General features: G+C 39.6%; 1 protein-coding gene across 5 annotated transcripts in view; it reads right to left on the minus strand.

Annotated features, from left to right (window-relative positions):
• Nucleotides 1-24,380, minus strand: part of chd6 (chromodomain helicase DNA binding protein 6) — a 127,360-nt gene that overhangs the window by 62,803 nt on the left and 40,177 nt on the right. For 4 of the 5 annotated variants that reach the window (XM_042510233.2, XM_042510223.2, XM_088070299.1 and 1 more), the window contains exons 3-4: nt 7,964-8,609; nt 3,395-3,518 (exon numbers count right to left, since the gene is read on the minus strand). In XM_042510233.2, the coding sequence (XP_042366167.2) occupies nt 3,395-3,518; nt 7,964-8,609 (770 nt within the window). The remainder of the gene's footprint in view (nt 1-3,394; nt 3,519-7,963; nt 8,610-24,380) is intronic. The other variant, XM_042510241.2, reaches the window with a different exon arrangement.

Here is a 24,380-nt window from a genome sequence, read left to right on the forward strand (position 1 = left end):
TTTAGATAAAAATATACCAAGAGACAGCAAAACTAATGGGGACACACACACACACACAAAACTTGAAAAAATTAAAATTGTTGTATTTAAATTAGTCCCTAAAAATGGCAGATTGTGTGTGTGTGTGTGTGTGTGTGTGTGTGTGTGTGTCTGCACTCCAAACAGAGAGCCTGGTCTGTCCGCTGAATGGAAAGCACTGATGAAGAGTCCAATGCAAAAGCTTCTACATCACATGTAACAGCTTCCCTCTTGTCAGTTCGCACAGTTTCTTTCATACAGCGGATCCACATATGACCCAGTTTGCTGAACATACATTCGACCCACACTTGACCCCGTCCACGAGACTGCTGTCACTGATTTATCTCACACAGAGAGACACTTTATCTGCGACTGCAGCTCCACTCTCAACACTGCCAAGAAACAGTATTACACAAACAAAGATTTATATCAGACTAAAAACAACAGAAACAACCTCTGTGCTTTTAAGAAGCAGCTCAGGACCCATTTATATGCTCTTGCTTTGAATTAAAACCACCTTCTATTTATTTTTCTCACATGTTATGGTTATTTGTTATTAACTTGTTTTATGTTTTTTATGTGCTTTTAGAGTTTTGACTTTGTTTTTAATATTTATTTTTTTTTTGTTTTGTTTTCCACTTCCACCTCTGGCCTGTCTGTAACTTATTTCCAGAATTCTGTCATTCATGTGCTACAAAATGATTTTAATTATTTTTTTATTTGAATTATTTAGTATTTTTTATTTTATTTATTACTATTATTATTTTTATATTTAAAATTATTTATATATCTCTGTGTATTGCTAGTTTTTAATTTTTAGCACTCTCGCAAGAAAAGCACTCTGAGCTGCATTTTATGTTTAAAAGGTGCTATGAAAATTAATTTTCTTAAACTCCTCAAAGTGATTCTGAATGAGTTGTGCTGCGTTCACAGAAACATAAAAAATTCTAAGTATGAAATTTCTGAATACATCAGATGGCTGGTTTTGATATTTAACAGCAGGAAATTACGAATTACCCACAAGCTGATTGATCAGTTCCCACTGACTTTAGGGTGCAACCATCAATCCCCTCGAGCTCATATTCTGCTTTTAAAAGATGAAGCCGACGTGAACTGCAGAGAGCGACTCACTGCTGAATTTAGGACTGTACCGCCAACTGTGGCAGCAAAGATAAAGCTCCTGTCCCAGATAATGAGTGAGCGGTGAGAAAAGACAAAGCAACAGATTAAGATGGATTTAAAACGGCACCACGTGAGGACTTTTAATCTTCTTGTGTGTGGTGTTATCTGAACTAAACACGACCTGACACCGGAGCTCGACCTGAAAATGACCCTGAGTCGGTCAAGTTCACGAGGCCGCCTACCTCTGACATCAACAACTCCTTCCTCTCCATTTTTATCCATTTTCCCTCCATTTTATCTCTGCTCCTTTTTTTCACATCATTATCTCTGTTGCGTTTTATCTTTTCTCATCCTCACTCTTCCTTTTCTTTGGCAGCAGTGATTGTCATCTCCCCTCTCGATTACCTCTATCCCTTTTTATTCTCGCCGGCGCTTCTTCTCTTCCTCTCACACTTACATCTGCAACTTTTTCCCTCTTTCTCTCTCACATCAGGCTGCTGTTGCCTTTCTTAACTTCACATCAGTGACTCATCTCTTCTCTCTTCCTCCATGTATTCACACATTATTTCGAACATTTTTCCCTTTCTCCTCTTACTTACTTATATCCCTCTTACATCAAACAGAGAATTTCTTTCTTTCTTTCACATCCCTCTCAATTTCCTGTTTTGCCAGTGCGTTCCGGTCAGGTGTACGGGTTTAAACTGGTCTGAGTTTATGCAAACGGGCTGAATTGGCATTTGTCAATATGACACATTCTGGCAATTTTAAAAGTAGCCTATCAGAGGGCTAAATTCAGGTCGAATTGCATTCGTAGTAAGTAATATGACAGCGTGATTAATAAAAATATTATATTTATAAACAGACTAACGGAGCCACAAGCACCAAACAGGTTGTTGTGTAATTTCCTGCAAAGCCGTGGCGGCCGGTATCAGCAACACGAGAGAGATCAAATTTTATCAGAAGGAGAGCGGTGCACGTCGTGTTTGTTCACAGCAGAGGTGTTCTCTTAAAAAGATTAAAATTGCACCAATATGACACCATTTTGGATTTGAAGTCGACAAAAAAGCCGCCCTAACTGGCTGCAGGTGTGTGAGCTGAACTTCACAAAACTAAGACGGATGCAGGTAACGGGGACCTCGCCCTTTGACCATCAGTTCATCCTTGAGTCCAATTCAGCGTTTGTGCCAAAGTTGAAAAAATTTCTCACGGTCTTCTTGAGATATTGTGATCACAAGAATGAGACAGATGAAGTCACAGTGACCTTTGACCACAAAATCGAATCAGTTCATCCTTAAATCCAAGTGGATGTTTGTGCTAAATTTGAAGAAATTACCTCAAGGCATTTTTCAGATATAGCCTTTATAAGAATAGGCCAGCCCGCCTTCCGGACAGACAGAAAGACAAGCCGAAAACATAATGTCTCTGGCCTCTGCTATCACCGACACAGAGGCTTAAAAACAGTTTATCAGTAAGCATTTTATTTTCTGTCAATCAACTAACGGCCAAAATGTTGCAAATCTAGTTACAGGTTACTTAAATGGGTGATGTGACAGAAATTAGATTAAGAATTTGTGTGTTCATAAATGCATGTGCATCTACATGAGGTACATACAGTACAGTATGTACAGTATATATATACACATATACATATACATATATATATATATATACACATATACATATACATATATATATATATATATGAGCTTGTGATGGAGTCAGGACATGTAAGAGACTTGTGCTTTAATAACTGAATAGATGCCAAAAAAAGCTTTTTTCAGCCCTGTTCCTGTTTCCAGGATTTAAGAGTAGCCCTCATCTATTTGTTTGCTCATCCATCACACGCAGCAGCTCACATCCAATTTCCAAAAATTGGAGAGCCGATTCACTCTCGCATATTTCCAAAATTACAAAATCCAAGCTTCACACTAGTGGCTCATTTTGTGTGTACTTGTGTTGTTCTCTCTCTTCCATCCTTTCTGACTCTCAAATACAGCAGAAAAAAGCCAAAATATAGCCTTTAAGTGAAATATTTGTAACAGAGTTGCCCAGAGAAGAACTGCATAATTTGTTGGGGATGACAGGTTTACTGCCGCCTTGCTCTTTCTTGCTTGCCTCACTCCATCAGTGTCCACTTCCAGGGCTTTTCTAGCACAGCCTCCTTCACTTTCTTCCCTCTAAATCTTTCCGATTCTGCCCTCTGCTCATTTATAAATCTCTCTCTCCCGTCTCATAGCCATTCAGGATGTCTTACCTGGGTTTGCGGCCCCTCTGTTTTGGCGCTGAGGGGACCGGGGTCTTGCTGTTGGCCTGTCTGTGGTTCTTGCCGTGGCTCTGGGCGCTGTGGGCCTGACCCTTAGTGTGGCCACCCGGTGCTGCTGGAGGACAGGAAGTGAAAAACATTAGGGGACATGGACACAAGTATCTTAAAGTCCTCTTTTGTATAGCAACTTTCATACAAAAAATGCAGCCCAACGTGCTTTACTAGAAAGACATTACATGCACCAGGTGCTTCACATCAAAACACACAGAGGACAAAAAGACATAATAAAACCTGCCTGTAAAAACAAAATATATCAGAATAGAAAACACAGAATGCATATTTAAATTGATAAAGTCCACTTAATAACAGTAGTAAAAGTAAGATAAAAATAAGGATACAAATTGAATGCATAGAATACGCAACATAAAAATGGAAAATAAAATAAAACCCACTGACATTATTAATAAAAATCAGCATAAAAATAGAGTATATAAAATACATAAAATGAAGGAAAATACAACATCTTGAAGATGTGCAGCTGAATGCAAAGCAGTCAAGTCAGAGCTCTGTCAAGTCAGAGCTCTGTTGTTCCCAAATGGTGGAACACACTTCCAAACTCTGTGCGATCTGCTGAGTCCCTTTCTACTTTTAAGAGACAATTGAAAACTCATTTGTTCCGAGAACACCTCGGCACTTAACCCGACTCTTCTCCGCTTTGCCCTTTGGGGTAAATTAAGTCAGAAGGTCCAAAACCCAGCACCTAATGATTATCTAGCACTGACAAAGTTGTGTGATGTTGTATGTTGACTGTCATCGTAAGTAGTGATACTGAGATTGTTGAATCTGAGATCGCTACTGGTTATTACTTTGGTTTCAAAAAAAAAAAAAAAAAATGGGGTGGGGGTCGTGCGGCACTTCTTCTGCCACTAGACGGCAATACCTGTGACCAATCACACCTGAAGCACTTTTTGCACTTACTAAGGGTTTTTTCCTTAAGTCTAAATTCTTGCTTGTGTTGTACGTCGCTTTGGATAAAAGCGTCTGCTAAATGAAATTGTAGAATTGTAGAATTGTAGAGCTAGTTAAAGGCTAAATTAAAAAGATACATTTTTAGCTTGCTTTTAAAAATACTTGGCGAGCTGGCTTCTCTGATATCTGTAGGCAGTGTGTTCCAGAGCTTTGGGGCGTAACTGACAAACCCTGCATCCCCAGCTTCCTTTTGGCTGTTTTTGGGAACCTCAAATAAACCAGCTGCAGATATGACACTGGCGTTTCTTGACGTGGACATGATTTCTCTCATCATTTTTCCATTATTTTTTTTGCTGATTCTGACCAAAAGCTTCTCTCAGGTGTAGGAGTTAAACCTCACTGCAGACACTGGGGGACATTCACAGCTTAATTTCTGCACAGGTGACTCCTAATGCTTGGCTTGCTGAGGCTGATGGGCGTGTAATAAAGCAAATAATAGGACAAGCTGAAATGTTGGCCTCATATGACCCAGATGAAATTAAGGGGTCTCCAAAGTGATTACAGTTCATCCTGAGGGATCATGGATGTCACAAATGAAATTTTATGGCAATCTATTCAATAATTGTTGAGACCTTTCACTCAAAACCTCATGATGGCACTGGAGGAAACATCAAGGGATCACCAAAGACGAGTTGGGACGATTTCCGGTTTAGCCATTTTGGTCCATACAAGCTTGAACTGGTTTGATTTTATGCAAACCAGCTGAGCCAGCATTTATCCTCATGACGCATTCTGGCAATTTTTAAAAGTAGTCCAAAAACAGACTAATGGAGCCACTAGAGTCATACAGGTTGTGTGTTATTTACTGCAGCTGTTGCTGCAACATGAGAGAGATCAAATTTCAACAGGGGGAGGAGAGCTGCGAATGTCAGGTTTGTTTACTTTTTGGGGTGATGACTGGAAAAATGTCAGGTTTTTCTATTTTATACGACTAAAAGTGAACCAACATGCCAACATTTTGGATTTGAAGCAAACGAAACAGCTGTCCTTACTGGCAGCAGATGTGTGAGCTGAACTTTTGTCAGATGCAGTGTTAGTGTTTATTCCTGTTGCTCGCTTTGAAAGCGCCGCAGTGGAAAAGGACCTGCTGATTCATGAAATAGAAAAGAGGACTTATTTATTCCGAACATCCTTATTTCACTACAAACACCCAAACGCAGAGCCAGCTGGCTGGAGGAGGATTACCGGGAAGTTCAAAGTTTCTGCTGAGGTAAATGACCATCAATAAAAATAACCAAGGCTAACATTACTTGCTGTTGTCTATCTTGTATTTAATTTCTAACAAATAAATTCCTCTCTCTGCCATTGCTGGCCTCTGTCTGTTTACATTCCTGTAACTTCTCCACTGGGTGTCTTGGTGTCTCTTAGCTCAGCTGCTTGTTCCAACAGTAGAAACTGGAGACTGAGCTCTGGTGGTGCGTGCTGTGCACTACATATAATGAGTTTAATAGAAAGTGGAGTACCTGTATTTATGATGGTACTGAAAAACATACCTTCAGGATTTCTTAATACCCTGGTATACCATAACACTGTGACACCAACCAAGCCTATTTCTAAAGTGTCTATCGGCTAATCTGAAACATACTAAAAAGTTGCCTGTAGACACACAGGACAGAAGAAAGTGGCTCTATTGAGAAGCATTTCATGAGATTTTCTAACACATATGGAAATACGGAAAAATGTTGGTTACTATGCAAACCTGATCGCTCTCTTTTGTCGTATGAAAGGAAACTTTGACCATGTCCTTTTAACCTTTGCATAATTACCTGCACTTCATTAAAGCTTTTAGTTGATGGAATAAAACATACATAATTCATTCAATTCATATATTCCATAATTTTACATGTTTTAAAGACATTCTACATCATCTTAGTTCATAAGGAGTGGCGTCTGAAAACATGCATTGATGCAATTTTGATTCTCACAAGAAATCTATTTTTCAGCTTTAAAAGAATGCTAATGAATCCACCCACAGACAGACAGACACACACACACACACACACACAAACCACACACACACACACACACCACACACACACAAGTAAACGGACTCAGCTTTAATTAAATCCAACAATCACATTATAATAAGATTAATTTATACCGACATGTCTGATCATGATTTAAGGACATTTAAGAATAGAACAGTTATCATCTGTGCCTTCCAATTAGTGCTGAAATGTTCCAGCTTCAATGCTTGTTGTGACAGGACTCATCTGACATTTTTCTTTGTAAGGTAGGTTGTAAACAAACACACGTGCACACACACATCTGAGGTACTATCAAAAGTCAGTATGAATTAGAAGAACCACAGATTCAGATGTAGCAGAGGTTCAATCTGACTATGAGGCTTTTATGGCAACAAAAACATTTTTCTGTCACACAACTGAAATAATCTGTCTGTAATCTTGACAAATATTGATTTGTTGAAGCTGAATATCAATAAACAGAATGGAAAAATGGTGTGAAAACCCCTTTAATATCCTGGATATCATAACAGATCTATAACTTTAAAAACAGGGCTGGGGCTGATGATTATTTTTATCATTGATTTTTTTTGTCAGTTTTTTTTAATTAATGGATTAGGTGCTAATTCTGTGAAATGTCAGGAAATGGTGAAAAATCACAAAATCCCAGCGGATCAAGACCCAAAGATGTCAGTTTACAACGATATAAAGTACAGAAAAGCATCCAATCCTCTTATCTGGGAAAAGTGAAGCAGTATGCAGAATCGATTGATCAGCTAATTGTTTCAACACATGCTGAAAAAAGAGATCTATGCTTAAAGGAGCACTTAACCGAATCAGACAGATTGTGTCCATTGCTGCGTTCAAATCGATGGACAAAGATGAGAAGGAGGCTTTTGCGGTATTACAGTATACCAAGGTATTTAAAAATCCAAAAGGTATGTCTCTCAATACCATCACAAATACAGGTGCTCCTCTTTCTATTAAACTCATTGTATGTAGTGCACAGCATGCACCACCAGAGCTCAGTCTGCGGTCTCTACTGGTGGAACAGGCAGCTGAGGCTGAAAGACACCACAACGTGTAGTGGTGGAGGGAGGAGTTACAGGACTGTAAACAGCAGGCAGCCAGCAAGGGCAGAGAGAGAGACCGTGGGGAATAACGACATGTTTTTACATCTAACTTGATAAAGTGAGGATGGATTTCCACCAAACTGCAGCTGGTTTTGGAACAGCTGTACCAGTCGATCCAGTCGGTCAATGAGGCATTTAAGCCTCGTCAGTCTTCTGTGACCGAGAGAGAGTTGAATTCAAAAGGTGTACATTTGTATTTCTCTGTTTAATAAGAAAAACAGTTGTGAGAATATTTACTTTTCTTAATGCTTGTCAATTTAAAAAGATAATAGAAACCCACAAAATGGGTTTCTATTATCTTTTTTAACAAGCATTCACTTGTGATGCACTATTATGTGTAGTACTGTACTCTGTGCTCTGTAAATAACAGACCTCCATTACTCCAGTCTGAATATCATATAGACAACCACGGACCGACCACAGTTAGTGCGTACCTTGATTCGTGGGTACAGGAGGTAGGACTTTGACCTTCGGTTTCCTTCCTCTTTTGCCGGGCACCTTAACAGGTACCTGAGCTGGTCCGGGGGCCACTGTGGCCCCTGACGTTTTCCCCCCTGCCACATTCATCAGCTCTGTCCTTCCATCCTTCCTGCCCTCCTTGCCCTTGGTCCTACGCTCCTTTCGCTCCTTCCCTTCCTTGGGCTCCTTGCTCTTCCTCAGTGTGATCACCGTCGCCACCTTCTCCTCCTTTCGTTTCTTTGGTTTGATGCTCTCCTCCACCTCCCCTTCACCTTTCTCCCATTCTCGCTTGTCTTTTTTCTTCCGTTTCTTCTTCACCCTGCCGCCGCCGCCTCCTCCTCCTCCTCCATCATCCTCCTCGCTAAGGGACGAAGGAGGTCGAGGGGCTCCTCCCGAGTGCTTAGCGGCGTGGGCCCCGGCTGCCGCGCAGTGATTGGACGTCGCCGTGCTGCCCACTGGGGTGAGGAGGCGGAGCTGGTCCTTGGGGCCCACGACCAGGTGTCCCCGTGGGATTGTAGGGACTGTGGTTTGTGCGTTGCTCTTTTGGTCCGAGGCGGAGGAGGAGGAGGAGGCTGCAGAGGAGGCCGGAGGTGGTGTGTGCTTCAGGACACCAGTGAACATCTGAAAAATAAAAATAAGTCATAAAATTAAGCGATTACAATGATCCTAATCTCATTCTCTCAGTCAGGGGTACTCAACGTGCTTTGCTTGGGGGCCACTTTTGCAAAATAAAAGGAGGTCAGGGGCCAGACTAAGCATCCTGATGCACGTTTCTAGGATTTTAGGACATTTCAAGATTTTAGGATGTTTCAAAATTTTGGGATGTTTCTAGAATTTTAGGATGTTTCTGGGATTTTAGGATGTTTTTTTCAGGATTTTAGGATGTTTCTAGAATTTAAGGACTTTTTTAGGATTTTAGGACATTTCTAGGATTTTAGGACATTAGGAGCTTAGCGAGGACCTTTGCTGGGGATGTAACTGGCATTTTTTGGATAAACAAGTTCTATTTGATACTATTTATGCACTCTGGCAGCTTATGCACACCAAACCTACACAAACAATTTACATAACGTTACTGCTTTGGATTAAATTTGTTTACATGTTTATATGCTTAGTTCTGATCTGGCAGCCTGTCAGGGGCCAGATTTGGCCTGCAGAAAATAACATTTTTTAAGCACTTTTACCAGGTAATGTCTTTGTTGTTTTTTAATTTTCTTTGTCTGTGTGCATGTGAGAGCATAAGTGTTGTTTTGTTTTTGTTTCTTCAACTTGCCCTTTTTAGAAATTTCTTGCAAATTTCGGGACATTTCCTTCTTTGTTGCTCATTGCCCATATTTTTGAAAGAAATCAATCCAATTTGTATGTAAATATGTTTGTATGTATGTAAGCATGTTTATATATGACCACGTTTGTAATGATTTTATCGTCCTTGCAAATGAGAGCTTGCTCTCAAGGCCCCCCCGTCTAAATAAAGAAATTAAACCTTGTTTTCAGCAGCATGCAGCTGACTTTACACTCCTTGCACAGCACCAGACAGACAAATTTAGCAACTACATGAAGATACTGGAGCATTCAGCAGCTAAAGAACCAGACATTTTCCTCAGAATTTTGTGAAGACCAAAACAGAGCAAAAAGCAGAGTGATGACTGAACACTGGACATTTGAAAGGTGGCAAAAACATGAGACAACTTTTACTCTGAATGTTTTGGTTAAAGCTGTGGCTGGTGATTTTTAAAAAAACAGCCACAGTGAAGGGAAAACCAAGAAACGCCCACCAGCCTTACAGCTAAACAGTACACTAAAATATGTTTCTGGAAAAATTTGAGGTGAGACAAAAGCAATGCAGTAACAGAATCCTGATACATATTTGATCAGCGCTGCCTTGATTGACTAAAGTTCATGAGCAGTGATTGACATGACGGGTGAAGAAACTATTTTTAAAGTTGATAGTATCATGAGATCCAAGAACTCCCTTTTTTTACAATTTTCTGGGAGGCTGACAGACAGCAAGGGGGTGAGATGGGACGCTGTGGAGAGATTAACAAAATGAGAGAAAGAATCTAAACTGAGAGAGAAGGATGAAGAGGAAGACAAAGGAGAAAGAAAGAAAGAGGGAGAATTGAGGATTTAATGAATCGTGGACACCAAACAGTGAAGCACGTTGAAGAAGTACACTCGCAACAATCCTGCACGCCAATCATTCTGGGCACGTGCTGTTTGATGTGTGAATCACGCTGTGACCAAAAACTTAGTATGCAGAATATTCCTCCATCAACCCCAGGATGCTCCAGCTTTTCCCAAACAGCTGAAGCACACACAGATACAGAGTGCGAACACGACTGAAAAATTTCACAAGAAATTATGACCGGGTTCCTGCTACCGTCATCAACTCATAAGTACATGTACACATTTACTGTATGTATGTACTGCCTACTACAAGTAATGCATACTACATGTACCAAAGGTATTGAACACTTTGTGTATATATATTGTATGTATTTACAACATGTTACAATATGTTTTTAACCCTTAGAGTCCGCTTTAATGTAACACACACTTGTATCGTGCTGCGCATAAAATGCACTTTTCAAATTAAGGCTATAAAAAATATTATACAAATGATTTTCTACATTCATTGAGTTGAACATCAGTCCTAATCATAAAAAACAAATATTCATTAATTTTCAGAATTTTGACCCTTTCAATGCCAGGCTTTTGTTATGATGTGACTATGACTAGATGAAAATATATATATATATTTTCAATATACTACATGCTAAGTAGATTTTCTTGATTATCACAGCCTGAGATATGTCAGTGATTTGCAGCAACACTGATTTTTATACATTATTATTTTTTTGTGCAGTGTTAAATACGTTCACCTCATGTTGGCAGTATTATCAAACAGCAGAAATGCACGAAGTATGAACTACAGAGATCGTGTTGGTGTCATGTGTTTGATGGGTCGAGGAGGTTACGTCTGTGAAGCTGTTTTGCTCCGTCCCCCATGCGGCTCTACATCCTACCGGGTGTGTCTGTGAGCGCTTCAGAAGCGGGGCGTCCTGCTGGCTGATACTGCAGACTTGCTGAGATTGTGCGGATTTTGTGGCCATTTTTTCCTTAATTTCTGTGATTCTACTACAGTTGAGTCGTAGTAATTGTACAGATCATTATAAAAAAAACTAGTTAAACATGGAACGGATTGAAGATTTGTGGCTGTGTTTTAGCATATCCAAAGCCATCTTAATAATCATACAGATAAATAACTAATGAATCAATTATGAACGAAACAGATATGTAGGAGATTTTTCCTGTGTTTTTGTTCAAAATTCAGTGCTGATCTTAATTATTATCTACCTTCTGTCTATTTCATGTACAGTGGCTGTTAGCAGGAGCATTAATTCTTCTGCTGGACAGAATACAGCGGGCTGGTGGAAGGAGGAGCAGATAATGTCGAGTCTGTGCGAGATGTTTAATTTTGAAAATGAAAAGACTAGATGCACCGTCTTCCTGCCTGGTACGATCTGCTCTGTGCGGCTTGTCGCGACTGTTGTCCACCTCCGGCAAAAACAGACTCCACGAGAAGGAGAGCGGCGAGGTGCTGAGACGCTCCAGGGCGTGCACGGTGGAATCAGGAGCATTGTCTAATAGAGCTTGGACGATATGCTTTTGTCCCGATTCTCTTTTATCACATTACCTGAATTTGATTTGTATTGCGATTCTGATTTATTGCGGCTCTACAAGTATTGTGATTTAATGGTATCGATTATTACAATTTTCTTTTCCTTCTCAAACAAAAAGAAAAGCTGAATCATGCACTTCTATCATAAGTCAAATGTCCAGAAACAAAGCATGTTACATGTCAGTCAGTCTGAAATAAATTTCAGCTGCATAGAAAAGTTGCATGTAACATGTACAACAATGACTTTTCAAGTAAAGTGCTAATTTAGCTTTCTCTGTTCATTAAGATAGTGCCAAAGGAAAATGAATAAAATCAGGCCAAATTGAGTTGTACCTGAAATCACCACGCGGTGCAAATGTGGGCCTGTAAATTAACCTAGATGTAATATACATAAGCAAAATGTACATTAGATTGAACAAAAAATAAACTTTTTAAAATAAATAAAAACGTATCAATTCTAAAGAAAAAAAATTGATTTTTAAAACCAAAAAATCATGATGTCCCCTATCATCTACAACGTCTGCAAACGTCTCCGGAGGCCGTGTCTTGGCTGCAACGCGCTTCAGACGGACCTGATGGAGCTTATTAGACTCAACAGATCTCGCTCGGTCACTAATCTGGCTTTGTGGTGCAGCTCTCTGGTTGACTGAGACTTAAATTTTATTTGTGCTGCTTCCGGCTGGTGATTTAACATCTCCTCTCCTCACAGTGCAGCCAGTGTGCGATAGCGTGCTGTTCTACATCAGTGCCGCTGCCATGTGACTGCGCTCAAAGTGGTTTACATGAATCCAGTAAAGGAGAGGCCCCCAGCAGATGTATACTAAAGCCCTCAGGGGAGTTAAGAATAGATATTACTGCCTCTGCTTAGTCAGTGTGCTGCTGTTCGTCATCCATTACTAAAAAGGAAAGAAAAAACACTGAAACATGAAACTCATCACTTCCTGTATACCAGAGACATTTTCCCAGAAAAAGCCCGGTGCTTAGAATAGTAAATGTTGTTGTTGAGGACTTTTGACATTAATGAACCGACTGTGCCTAAAAACTGTGACTATCAACAGTGTCGTACTGTTCTGAGGCCAGTTTTCACACATCAGTGTTTATCACATGTTGTATCACACGTCAGCTGAGCGTCGTTCTTCTCAAAATGCTGACGTTTATTGTAAGATGAAACAAGGCATTAATCTGTCCAGTAAAGTCAGATTATCTATGTCAAAAGTTGAAAAAAAAAAATCCAACAACTCGCTTTTTTAGCCTGGAACAAATTTTATATAATCATAAAACTATCTACATTAACCAATAGATCAGGAAATATATGGCTGGTTTTCTTGACAATTTTGTGTTTCTCAACCTACATGTGAAATTATACAGCTTGGATCCTTATCACGGCTAGTTTAAGATAAGGAATTAATTAGATTTTTAAAAAAAACAAACAAACAAAAAAGATCTTACCAATTATTCTGAGATTTTATAACGTAACGTCAGAAAAAGATCAATTTAAGTCATTTTAATTGAGGCCTTATCTTTAGATTGAAAAGCTCAATGCCTTTTAAGACTTTTCAAGGATCTGCAGGAATATTTTATTCTCTACTTTCCCTATTCGACCCAAGAAGACATCAGGGTCGGCTGAGAAATTAGACTGTGACATCACTGTTTCCACCATCCTCCTCCTGAAACTGTTGAACCACCGTATCCTGACCTCCATCCCTCACTCCGTCCTCCACTCTGCCTCACAGATGCAAAAGTCATAGAAACGCTAAAAACACTCGCTCTGCTCCCCTGGTGCATCACCTCCACGAAGAAAGCCCTGCAGCAGCACTGTCGCTGTGAGATGTCTAACACTGATGGAGGACAGACGCAGGCGAAATGAACTTCAGTTTCTTCTCATGCACCTCTGATTTTTTACACCAGGTTGTCGGCTCAAAGACATTTCAGTGGGAGCTTAAGTGCTAGATATTATAATAAGTCTCTGGTTTCTGCATAAATACATACAAGCATAAAAATTCATGACTAGAAGATGGACCTCAAGGTCAGCGTACCATGTGGGCAAATAATACTTTCCATTTCAAATTAAAAAAAAAAAGCAGAAATGCCTCAAAATCCATGGTACATGAGTCGCCGACCATAACAACATGACAGTCCGCAATCAGCCCTCTTCACTGCTCAGCCCAGAGGTGGAAGCTCAGACAAAAATGCTAAGTTAGAGATCAGCTAGCGATGAAGCATTAGGCTGAATGAGAGGTGGTTAAGCTCAGGGTAACGAAAAGGCTACATTTAAAAACATGTGAAATCAATCACATCTTCATTTACTATGAATTATAAAGAGGATAATTGCTACATTTGACCTCATGTTTATTTACCACAGCAGGGATACGCAACTTGCTTAACTATAACTTTTGCAAAATGACGAGGGCAGCGGCCAGTCGCAGCAGCCCCATACATGTTTCTAGGATATCAGGAAATTTTTCAGATTTAGGAAGTTTCTGGGATTTTAGGACATTTCTACGATTTTGGCACATTTCATAGATGTCAGGATATTTCCAAGATTTGTAAGATGTTTCTAGGATTTAAGGTCACCTCTAGGGGTTTTTGAGGATTTTAGAAAATATTTAAAGACCTTAAAAATTTTAAGTTTTAAGGAGGTTTCTAGGGTTTTAGGATGTTTCTACAATTTTGGCACGTTAGCAGGATTTTACCCAGGATTTTGGGTAATTTCTAGGATTTTAGGTCATTTTTCAGATCTTGTTACATTTCTCTGATTTTAGGACATTTGTAGGATTTATGGATGTTTCCAGGATTTTAGGACATTAGGGGCTTAGCTAGGACCTCTGTCGGGTGTTTTGCGTGGGATCCTCCACTGGCACTTTTTTTGATAAAAAAGCTTTATTTTGTTTCCGTTTTATGCACTCTGGCACCTTATGTAAACTAAAAGTAGAAAAAAAATTCTCTGTGTGAATCACTTTATTTTTTATTATGAATTAAAAAATGGTTGGGGGTCCACCTGGCACCCTGCTGGGGACCAGATTTGGCCCGTGGGCTGCAGTACAGTGTTGCGTTGCAGCACGGTTCAGATAAACATGGTGGTGTTGGTTTTTTTCAGTTGGGCGTAGTTTTTTAAGGCATGCCATGTACGCTACAAATCGAATGTGTCAGCAGCTACACCTCTGTGATGCAGGTGGTTATATTTTGAAAATTGCATGAGAATGTTTTCCCCAAAATAAACCAGGACAATCGCTATACAATGCTGGCTTTAAAAAAGCAGTTCTTTCTGGTTTTGATTTGCTGCTGCACTCTTATTTCATCTATGACTTCATTTTGGCCGTTGTTTCAGTTTGTCTCCACTGTCATTTTTGACATCTTGTTATTGTGTTTTTCATTTTTCATGAAGTTTAGTTGTCATTTAGAGTCCTTTGTTTAATTCAGCTGTGGTTCTCTTTGGCATCCTAATTCTATAGCAGCAGGTTTGTGGTGATGATCTGTTTTTCCACATCCATAGTTACTGCGCATTGTTTACTTTTTATGTCATTTATATTTTTAATTATTTATATCACAAAGGCAGTTCTTCTCTTCAGACATTTCTGTAATCACTGTAATTAATGCCTGTGTTTCGTTATGATTTTAGCTCTCTGTTTGAATTGAAATAGGCAGAATTAACTGAAGACTGCAGCACTGACCAAGAAGACAACATTACGCCGCATTACAACTCCAAGGTGAGAGCATTCGGCTCACACTTTCCTCAACAAGAATGAATGAGACAGTGTGTGCGTGTGTGCGTGTGTGTGTGTGTGTGTGTGTGTGTGTGTGTGTGTGTGTGTGTATAATGAGACCTGCTTCATAATGAATAATAATGTGCTACCTGATTGATCCCTGCAGGGAAATTGTCTCAGCTTCCACAGGAAGGTCAGAGCAAAGGGTCAGCTGATAAACACCATACAGGAAGTGGTGTGAAGCTCTTGCTCGAGAACACTTCAGCAGAGCAGATGTTTCCCAGACGAGAGCTGGAGAGGAACTCATGATGTCAGAGCAAGCTTCCAACTAATCTAAAAACACCCCGAGTTTCCCAAGATAAATCTGCTGTTCTGGCCTTATTCTCCACTCTTTACCTACTGCAGCAGGAACACCTGTGCTGAAGAAAGTATCAAAACGTGTGGCTAACTTTCCACCAATGACTTTATGTAAAACAGAAAAGTGAGCTCAGCAGAGAGCAGATCTCTGCCAGGTATGTCAGAGCGACAATATCCTGGTTACATTATCAAGGTGTAACCGGAGAAGACAGGCTACATGGAAAGAAACCTTACCTTCCACAAGGCAAGTTTTATTTAAAATATTTTGGGCCATTTTCCTTTTATTTTAACATTTTAAGCTAATTTAATTTGTCTTTAAGAATTTTTGGTGACTTTTCAAAGATTTTGACTTTTTTTTTCATTAAAAAACTCTGGCTGATTTTTTCCCTTTAATTATTTTTGGTGATTTTTTTTTTTCTTTTAAAATTTTTGATTCAAAAAACTGAAATTTTGGGTGATTTTTAAAGAATGTGTGCCTTCCAAATCCTCTATCCACAACATCACCACAATTATACCGTTCATCACAGCCAGACAGGTAGAGGGCCAGATAGAGGGACGGACGGATAGAGAGATATAGAGATATAGCAAGATAGACAGACAGATAGACAGACAGATAGATATGATGCCACTGGTCATAAATGTGAACATTATTAGGCTGATGGTTCCAGTAGTTTGAGTTTCATCCAAACATGCTGAGTGGGAATAAAAATTAAAAATGAAATGAAAAAATTAAATTAGGACTTCAACATTTCTGTGAAAAGGTAAGAAACTGCCAATGTTCTAAAAAAATAATTAAAAAAATGAACACTAACAGAGAAACAATCAACCGATCAGCCTGACCATCGATGGGAGTCGACTGATCGATGCTGTGCGGCCACTGAATGTCAGGAAAAAGTGAGGAAATATGCCTTTATCTCTCTGAAGGTCGTATCGAGGACAGGGAGTCAATAGGCTGCAGTTGGACGGCAGAGTGGGACTATTTTTCATCGACTGAAGCTGCTGATGGACACTCGGCCTCTGAGAGATCGTTTCCTCTGGTACAAACTACTGAACACAAGAAACACCAAATCCACCGTACATTAAAGGCCACGGTCATGTCAGCGTCGGCAATGTCTGCCTCACAGCAATCACTGACTGATTTTGTTTTCTTTTGTCTCTGCAGGTACACCATCCTGAAACTATTAATTGCAACTGCTTGGATATGATGATTTATTGATGTACAGACAGAAGAGGAAGCCACACAGCGGTCGGAAATGACAAGAGTCACGTTGAGGTTCATGACGCAAGATACTGTATCTGAAGATTTTCTCACGCCTGCTCGCAGCTGCACTCACATCCAAACACTTGATGTATTAGACTCTTTGAATTTCAGCATTATAAACTCCAGTGTGGACGTCCTGCTGTGTCTTCCTCGCTTTTTTTTCACTTGCGCATCAATAAACCAGACTTCCCTGGGTGGGACACTAAACTTAGTAATTAAGGATATTTGAGATCTGAAAACTCGTCCAAAGCAGTTGTAGTTACAGTTTACTGACTTTGAAATATCCCCATTAGATCCGCTGTAGTATGACAATGCAGCCCACTCTGTCCCGTAAACAAAGAGTGCGGTTTAATATCTGCTTTGACAAACAACTCAAGAGTCTCCGCAGAGAGAAAACCACAAAACAGAAAGAGCACAGACAGCAACATGCAACACTCTGCATGTGAACAGGTAACTGACAAAAGACTGTTTCATTCAAGCAGTAAATCCTGAAAATGATACAAATGTGCACGTGAATCGAGGTCGCAACAATCTAAGATTTTCACAGTATAACTGTCTAAGAAAATATCGCAGCATTATAGAACTATTATGATTATCAGTCAGAAAACAGAAGGGTTCATTTTGGCCAAACAAATGTTTTATCAATATAATTAAGCCTTGAAACCATCTTTTTTTTTTTATGGAAATAAGTTTGCAACTCAGATGTGAATATGCTTTTCACCTGTGTAAACTGAAGTTTTTGTTATTCTGAATTTTATTTAATTTTTCATTTTTACAGCAAATGCATATCAATTATGAACATCACAATTACTGACTCAACAATTACTCTTGATTATGGACTTGGCCCTGATAAAACATATCAGCCTAACCCTGAAATGTACAGTAATAAAGAAACAGATTTAAAAGAAAAACCAAGACAGAAATGGCACTGAAAGATACCACTGTTGAAAATTCAGAGCATTACTGCCAGTCAGTGAACAGACGGCGATTAGCAAAAACAAACTGGTGAGATTAACTCAGACTTTCTTAGAAAATGATGAAATTATCACCAATGTTTTTGCTTTCCCATACAGGACTGAAATACCAGCTCTAACATGCTCACACTGGATCCCTGTCACTCTGAGGATCGATTTCAAAATCTCGCTGCACGTGAATAAATCATGACATATGAACTTTATAAGACCCGCAGGACATCTGGAGCCGGCCTACTGAGCGTCTACAGAGTTAGAACAAAACATGAAGAAGCAGCGTTTTGTTGTCATGCAGCACAAACCTGGAAAAAACTCCCGACTCTGACTGCTTTTCAGTCAAAGAGAAAACATTCCTGTTTTACGCTGCCCACTGCACCGGGAATGACTGCAAACTTCATTTAAAATCATTTTAATGAATCCTTTTATCTTTGCACCTCTTGTCTGCACTTTTGTCATTTTTATTGCAGATTTTTATTAATTATTTTATTTTATTTCATTTAAGTCATTATAATGATATAATTAAATATAATTTAAAAATATATAATTTCCCCTTTTATATCTTTTCTCTTTACTCTGCTATTGTAAGTCTATCCTTTAATATGTTGTTTTGTATGTTAATATGTTTATTTTTAAACTCATTAAAAAAAAAAAATTAATAATCTCTTCATCTCTGCACCTCTTGTCTGCGCTTTTTCTATTTTTAATGGTGATTTTTATTTTTTAATTGTAAAACATTTCCACATTTATTTATATTTATTTATATATTTTCTATTCATTCTTTACTCTAAGTCTCTATCCTTGAACGTGTTTTATATTTTGTTGCTCTGTAAAGCACTTTGAATGGCCCTGTTGTATAAAATGTGCTTAACGGGTCTCAGCAGGACATTCAGAGTAACAGCAGCATTCATGTAAAATAGTAAACAGGCACTGACAGTGGAAACGTTTTTGCAGACACTACATACACAACAAAAGCCAGAGACGGTTTCGTATTAAGCTGCTGTGAGCTGTAGATTCACCACAGTTCTCAGCAGAACAGATGAAGATACCTCGCTGTGTAAACTCCCTCCTCCTTTGTGTCCCTCGTCTTTTTATCTGTGCACCTCTTGTCTGCACTTTTGCTATTTTTAATAGTGATTATTTTTAATCATTTAGTAATTGATCTTTTTTATCTTATCTCTTTACTCTGTTGTTGTAAATCTGTATCTTTTCTTATGTTTTCATATTTTTCTGCTCTGTAAAGCACCTTGAATTGCCCTGTTGAATGAAATGTGCTATACAAATAAAGCTGCAGCCTCTGCCAAAGAGAAGCGTGAACGTCAAGAGCATTCACTCCGCTTCAAAATCTGGGCAAAAACGTCACCACAGACACAATGCACAACCCACGGACTACAAAAAAACCAAAACAACTGCCCCATTTAAAACAGTCTCAGTCGACTGAAGGGTCTCCGGCTGATGATTTAAATCTCTGACTTTCAAGGGCAAACTGCATTGCCTACAATGAAAAATCAGCCCAAAAAATGACAAATAAAATCACTTTTCAACAAAAACATGATCTATTAAACATCAGGCTTGAAAAACAATGGGTGTCTGGTGTAAAGGAAGAACCTTGAGAAGTCAAAATCTTTGACATGGAGGAAACACAATCTTAGCGATGAACTTCCTGCTACGGTACAGACTGTTCTGCAGCTTTAATTATTAAAAACACATTTAATTCATCATTTAAAGATATAGTGTGCCACCTCTTGCATATGAACTTAGTTCACGAAAACAAAAGCAAAACTGGCTCGGGATACATAAACAGGTACAGACCGCCAGCTGTCCCAGCGTTTCATGTACATACAGCTTAATGTGCGGCGTGCTCCGCCGTCTGTCGTCTTTTAACGCTGCTGCTCGTGGGCTCCGTCCATCTGTATGTAATGTGAGAGACTGTACGTCACCCGTATGTTTCCGTACCAGTGTCAACGCCACAAACTGTAGCACATTTTTGCACTTGGCAAAGGAAGTGATTGTTTTTCTGAAAGCGAGCCGGCGTCGACTCATTACTGTGATTATGTGGAGTTTTGAATCGGAAAGGCTGAGCTCTGATCAGTGAAAACGTAGCAAGAAGGTGAAGTCCTAAAGCAACAACGCAGAGCCATCGATTCACGCCTACATACGCATTCGATGCAGGTGTTCAGATGGTTCCTATGACAGCGAGGCAGAGAGTGATAACGGGGCTAAAACTGTCTGCGGCCCTGCTGATGCTCTCGACTGTATTTAGAAACCGGAGAACAGGGAGCACGCTCACTGTGGCGCTCTCCAGGTCAGGCCGATGTGGAGTCACAGACTGACTGAGTGACGTCTGTTTCTGTCTACATGCAAATCCTCGTGTGGCGTGTGTGTATTTTTGTCTGCAAAAGGAATAAAAAAGAAAAAAGAAGTGTCATCCTGATGTATGGCTGCAGACGTGGAGCAGGTGCGTGTGTGTTTTTGTAACTGCGGTTTCACGCAGCAAGTGCGGCTGCCTCGCGTCGTGAGGCCAATACGGATGCGCTCTTACACAGGTATGAGAAATCATCTCAATGAATCACACACACACACACACACACACACACACACACACACACACACACACACACACACGCACACAAAGATAGACACGCACAGCACGCTCATCGGCCTCCTCGCCAGTTGGTTTGGGATGGGGGGGGGGGTTAGCAGAGCCGTTGTCATGGAAACTGGCTCTCAGTGCCAAAGCTGCAGGGAGCGGGGAGGCGGACGTAAACACGCGGTCACCATGGTAACCCCTTCGTTGCCACCAGTTCCTGATTGTCTATCCATTCAACTGTCTGTTCATCTCGTCTGTCTAATTATCTGTCTGTCTGTCTGTCTGTCTGTCTGTCTGTCTGTCTGTCCGTCTGTCTGTCCGTCCGTCTGTCTGTCTGTCTGTCTGTCCGTCTGTCTGTGCACCTACAGGTCTGATAGTCTCATTTAAAGTTCTGATAACAGCTATTATACCTGCGGTTGCCACGACACTGACCGCTGTTCATCGTAAATGTGGGTCAAACATGTCGTTAATCTGGTTCAACTGACTTTGAATTTTAAAATTCTAAAAAAATGAAGACTATTTGATATTTATGATTAGTACTGATGTTGGTTAAAAAAAAACTAAATGAAAGTAGAAAACAAAATTAATGTATAATATTTTTATAGCCTGAATCTAAGAAGTGCTTTTTTGTGTGTGTGTGTGTGTGTGTGTGTGTGTGTGTGTGCGCGCGTGCAGAGCGGTAAGTGTTAGTATTTGACACTGCACAAAAAATAATAATGTTTAAAATTCAATGTTGCTGCTAATCATTGACATACATCCACTTTTATCATGATGCCACTATATTTCCAGATAAAAAAAAAAAACAAGTACAAATGACAAATTCCAAGGCAAAAGCCCAGAATGACACCCAGAAATAATACAATGCATGTTTTTATGCTTCGATGGCTGCGATGGGTTTCAATGGCGCATTTTGTCCAACAGCATGAATGTAATAATTTTGTTTCTGCAGTGTATTTTAGACTTATTATAGGAGCCGAGCTGGAAATTCCAAGACTATACAAGAATACACAATCCTGCCAAAATGTACGCCATACGCATGAAGACAGCCAAAATTATCAGAAAGAAAAAATGAAAAGCCCGTATAATGTGCAAACAGTCCCTAAGGGTTAATGAGGAGGAAGAATGCTAAGGACGGCGAGTCATTCTGAGTCTGCGCACAGCGATATTTGCAAAACAAAGATCATGTGGACGTAGACAGGCTCTTCGAGACAGAGACAGAGTATGAAGCTTTGCTGGACGACGAGTTCTTAAATCTGTGCGGTAAAAAAACAACAAAAAAAAAACAAAACACCGGTAAGTCCACATCGCTTTTGCTACCAATCTGTGGTTCACTTGAACCTTTCAGGGCAGGCCTCCAAAAGCAAAAACACACTTTTCCACTGTGGTTTAGACGAAGAGGAGAACTGTAGATGTGATCCAGGTGTTAAACAAAGGGTCAGGAGCCAGAGGAGCAGGAGGAGGCTGCAGTCGCGTCCCTACATGACACGAGCAGCAAAGTAATGAATCTGAATCCCAGGATGAGACACCCGGGAGAAAAAGCTGAGGAGATCTCCGCTCAGGTCAACTGTTCGCCATTTTTGGTTTAAAGTGAAAGCTTTATTGGTGAGTTTGAGTCAAAAAGTTTCAAGGAGTAGAAATTAAGTAGAATATTATGTATTAATTAAATTGCATTACAGACAACAAGAATCAATTCAGTGATTGTTTTTACTAATTTCATGACTTTTCAAGGCCTGGAAGACAGTGATTGTTAAATTCCATGGCTTTTCCAAGTTTTCCATGACCGTTAATTTATATACAGAGAATCAATAAATTTAGACACACAAAAAAAAGAAGTAAATGCTGCTGGCTTGTGTGATTTCCTTAACGTACTTTACAGACTGTTGTTTGACAAATGTGCTCAAAATATTGAAGCAAAATACAAGTTTTTAATAAATTTTTAGATGCTTGTATAACACTTTGAAATCTGGAAAAAAGGTGGCTTTATTTCTTTAAAAAAAAACTGAAAAGAAGGCAATGAGCAGCTTAAGACATGACCCAAAAATTCAACAAAATTTCCTGATAAATTGCACAAAAAAAGAAAATGCCCTGGAAAAAAATGCTTGAAAAGTAATTATAATTATGTTAAACATTTTAAAAAAAGCTCAGGAAAATGATTTCTGACTACATATTTAAATAATGTTACAGAAATCTTTTTTCCCGTCACATCACATTATCTGTGACTGTAAGAGACCGACAGCAGATCCAGCTGTGCCGTCTGAGGTCGCTTTAGTTGGTGTTTACTTCTCTAAAAACCTGTTTCACCTCTCTTTGCATCTTTTCCTTGTATCTCTTCCTCTTGTCTAACGTGGGAGACACAAAAACAAGAAACAGGGAAACATTTACGACAAAAGAGAAGCAGCTTCTGTCTTTAGGACACTTTAGCAGAGCACATGTTTCCTGTCAAAGAAAGCTTGAAGCAAGGACGCACCATAATCACTCTGCTGCCTCACTGCTTTTTTTTTTACCTTGATTGTATTTTAAAAGCAGAGAAACAAAAACAAGTAAAAAAAAATATTTAACAGAAAGAAGATAAGCTGATTGCGTTAAAACACAGAGATTAATTTCCAACTAATTGAGCACTTGAAGATGTTGGCAAGAGCAGAACAAAATAAAAGAGGTTTAGATTAGCATCTGCAAGCCATTCCTCTGAAGGACCTCTGATGACGGCTTTAATCTGGCGGTGGGCACGTGAGCGCTGGAGATCAGACGCTCTGAAAACATCAGCCCGGATCCTGCTGGGCCGTAGAGGACCGGACGGCAGCTTACCGAGCATACTGTTCCCTACAGGGCCGAACAGCACGAGAGAAGGCTTATTACTTATTCAGGTTTCCACCAGAGCTGCGGATTTACATTCTGACCCTGCTCGGTTTTATTGGCGGTTCAGAGTTACACCTGGGATACAAGGTGTAAAAGAGAGCAACTAAATGAAACTGACTGCTTGGTTGAAGCCAGAAATTCACTGATTCAGAGGTCCAGACTGAGATCCAATAAACCTGAAGATAGAATAGGGCCAGACAGGGATCATATTTTAGCCCAGTTTAAACAAGGCCCCAGTAAAGTGTGGCGAGGGCTGACATCTTCTGCTCATTTGGTCAAAATGCTTTTGTCCCGTCAAAGTTTCATTGGTCTCTTTCTCTTATTTCTCTTTCCCATGTGTCATTTTGTCATCTACTGTAATTTAATTGTTTTTAACGACATCTTTCGCACGTCTGTCTGTCCAGGAATGGGGATCTCTCCTCAGTCGCTCTTCCTGAGGTTTCAACCATTTTACCCCTTTATAGGGTTTTTTGGGGAGTTTTTCTTCAGTCGATGTGAGGGTGTAATGACAGAGGGATGTCGTATGCTGTAAACCCTCCGAGGCAAACTGTGATTTGTGGTAATGGGCTTTATAAATAAAATTAACGTGACACACTTAAGTACTCACAAATGCATTTGTTAATAAGTTTTAAAGTATTTTCATTTTACCCAGTCAACAAAGCCACTGTCGACTGCCGTTTCAGAGCGACAAAGATTAGATTTCCATTAAATAGTATTACATGGCCGTTACAAAAATGTCAGGAATTTGGTAATATTTCAGTGGTACGGGAATGGTGCTTGGTATCTGACGCCAAGCAACTTCAGGTATTGGAATCGATACTGGGAAGGAAAAAATGGTTATTCCAACATTTCTAAACTCTGGTGACCAAAGAAGAAAAAAAACACAGCAAGTAAGTTTGAGTATTTGTTTATCGAGATTGAGAAAAAGGTTTCGTAAAGGCCTTCTTTCTCATCTTTTGGTTGCCGTTCATTAC

The sequence above is a fragment of the Plectropomus leopardus genome, chromosome 2 (genome assembly GCF_026936395.1).
Source record: "Plectropomus leopardus strain MGB_pleo_1.0 chromosome 2, ASM2693639v1, whole genome shotgun sequence".
NCBI classification, from domain to species: Eukaryota; Metazoa; Chordata; class Actinopteri; order Perciformes; family Serranidae; genus Plectropomus; species Plectropomus leopardus.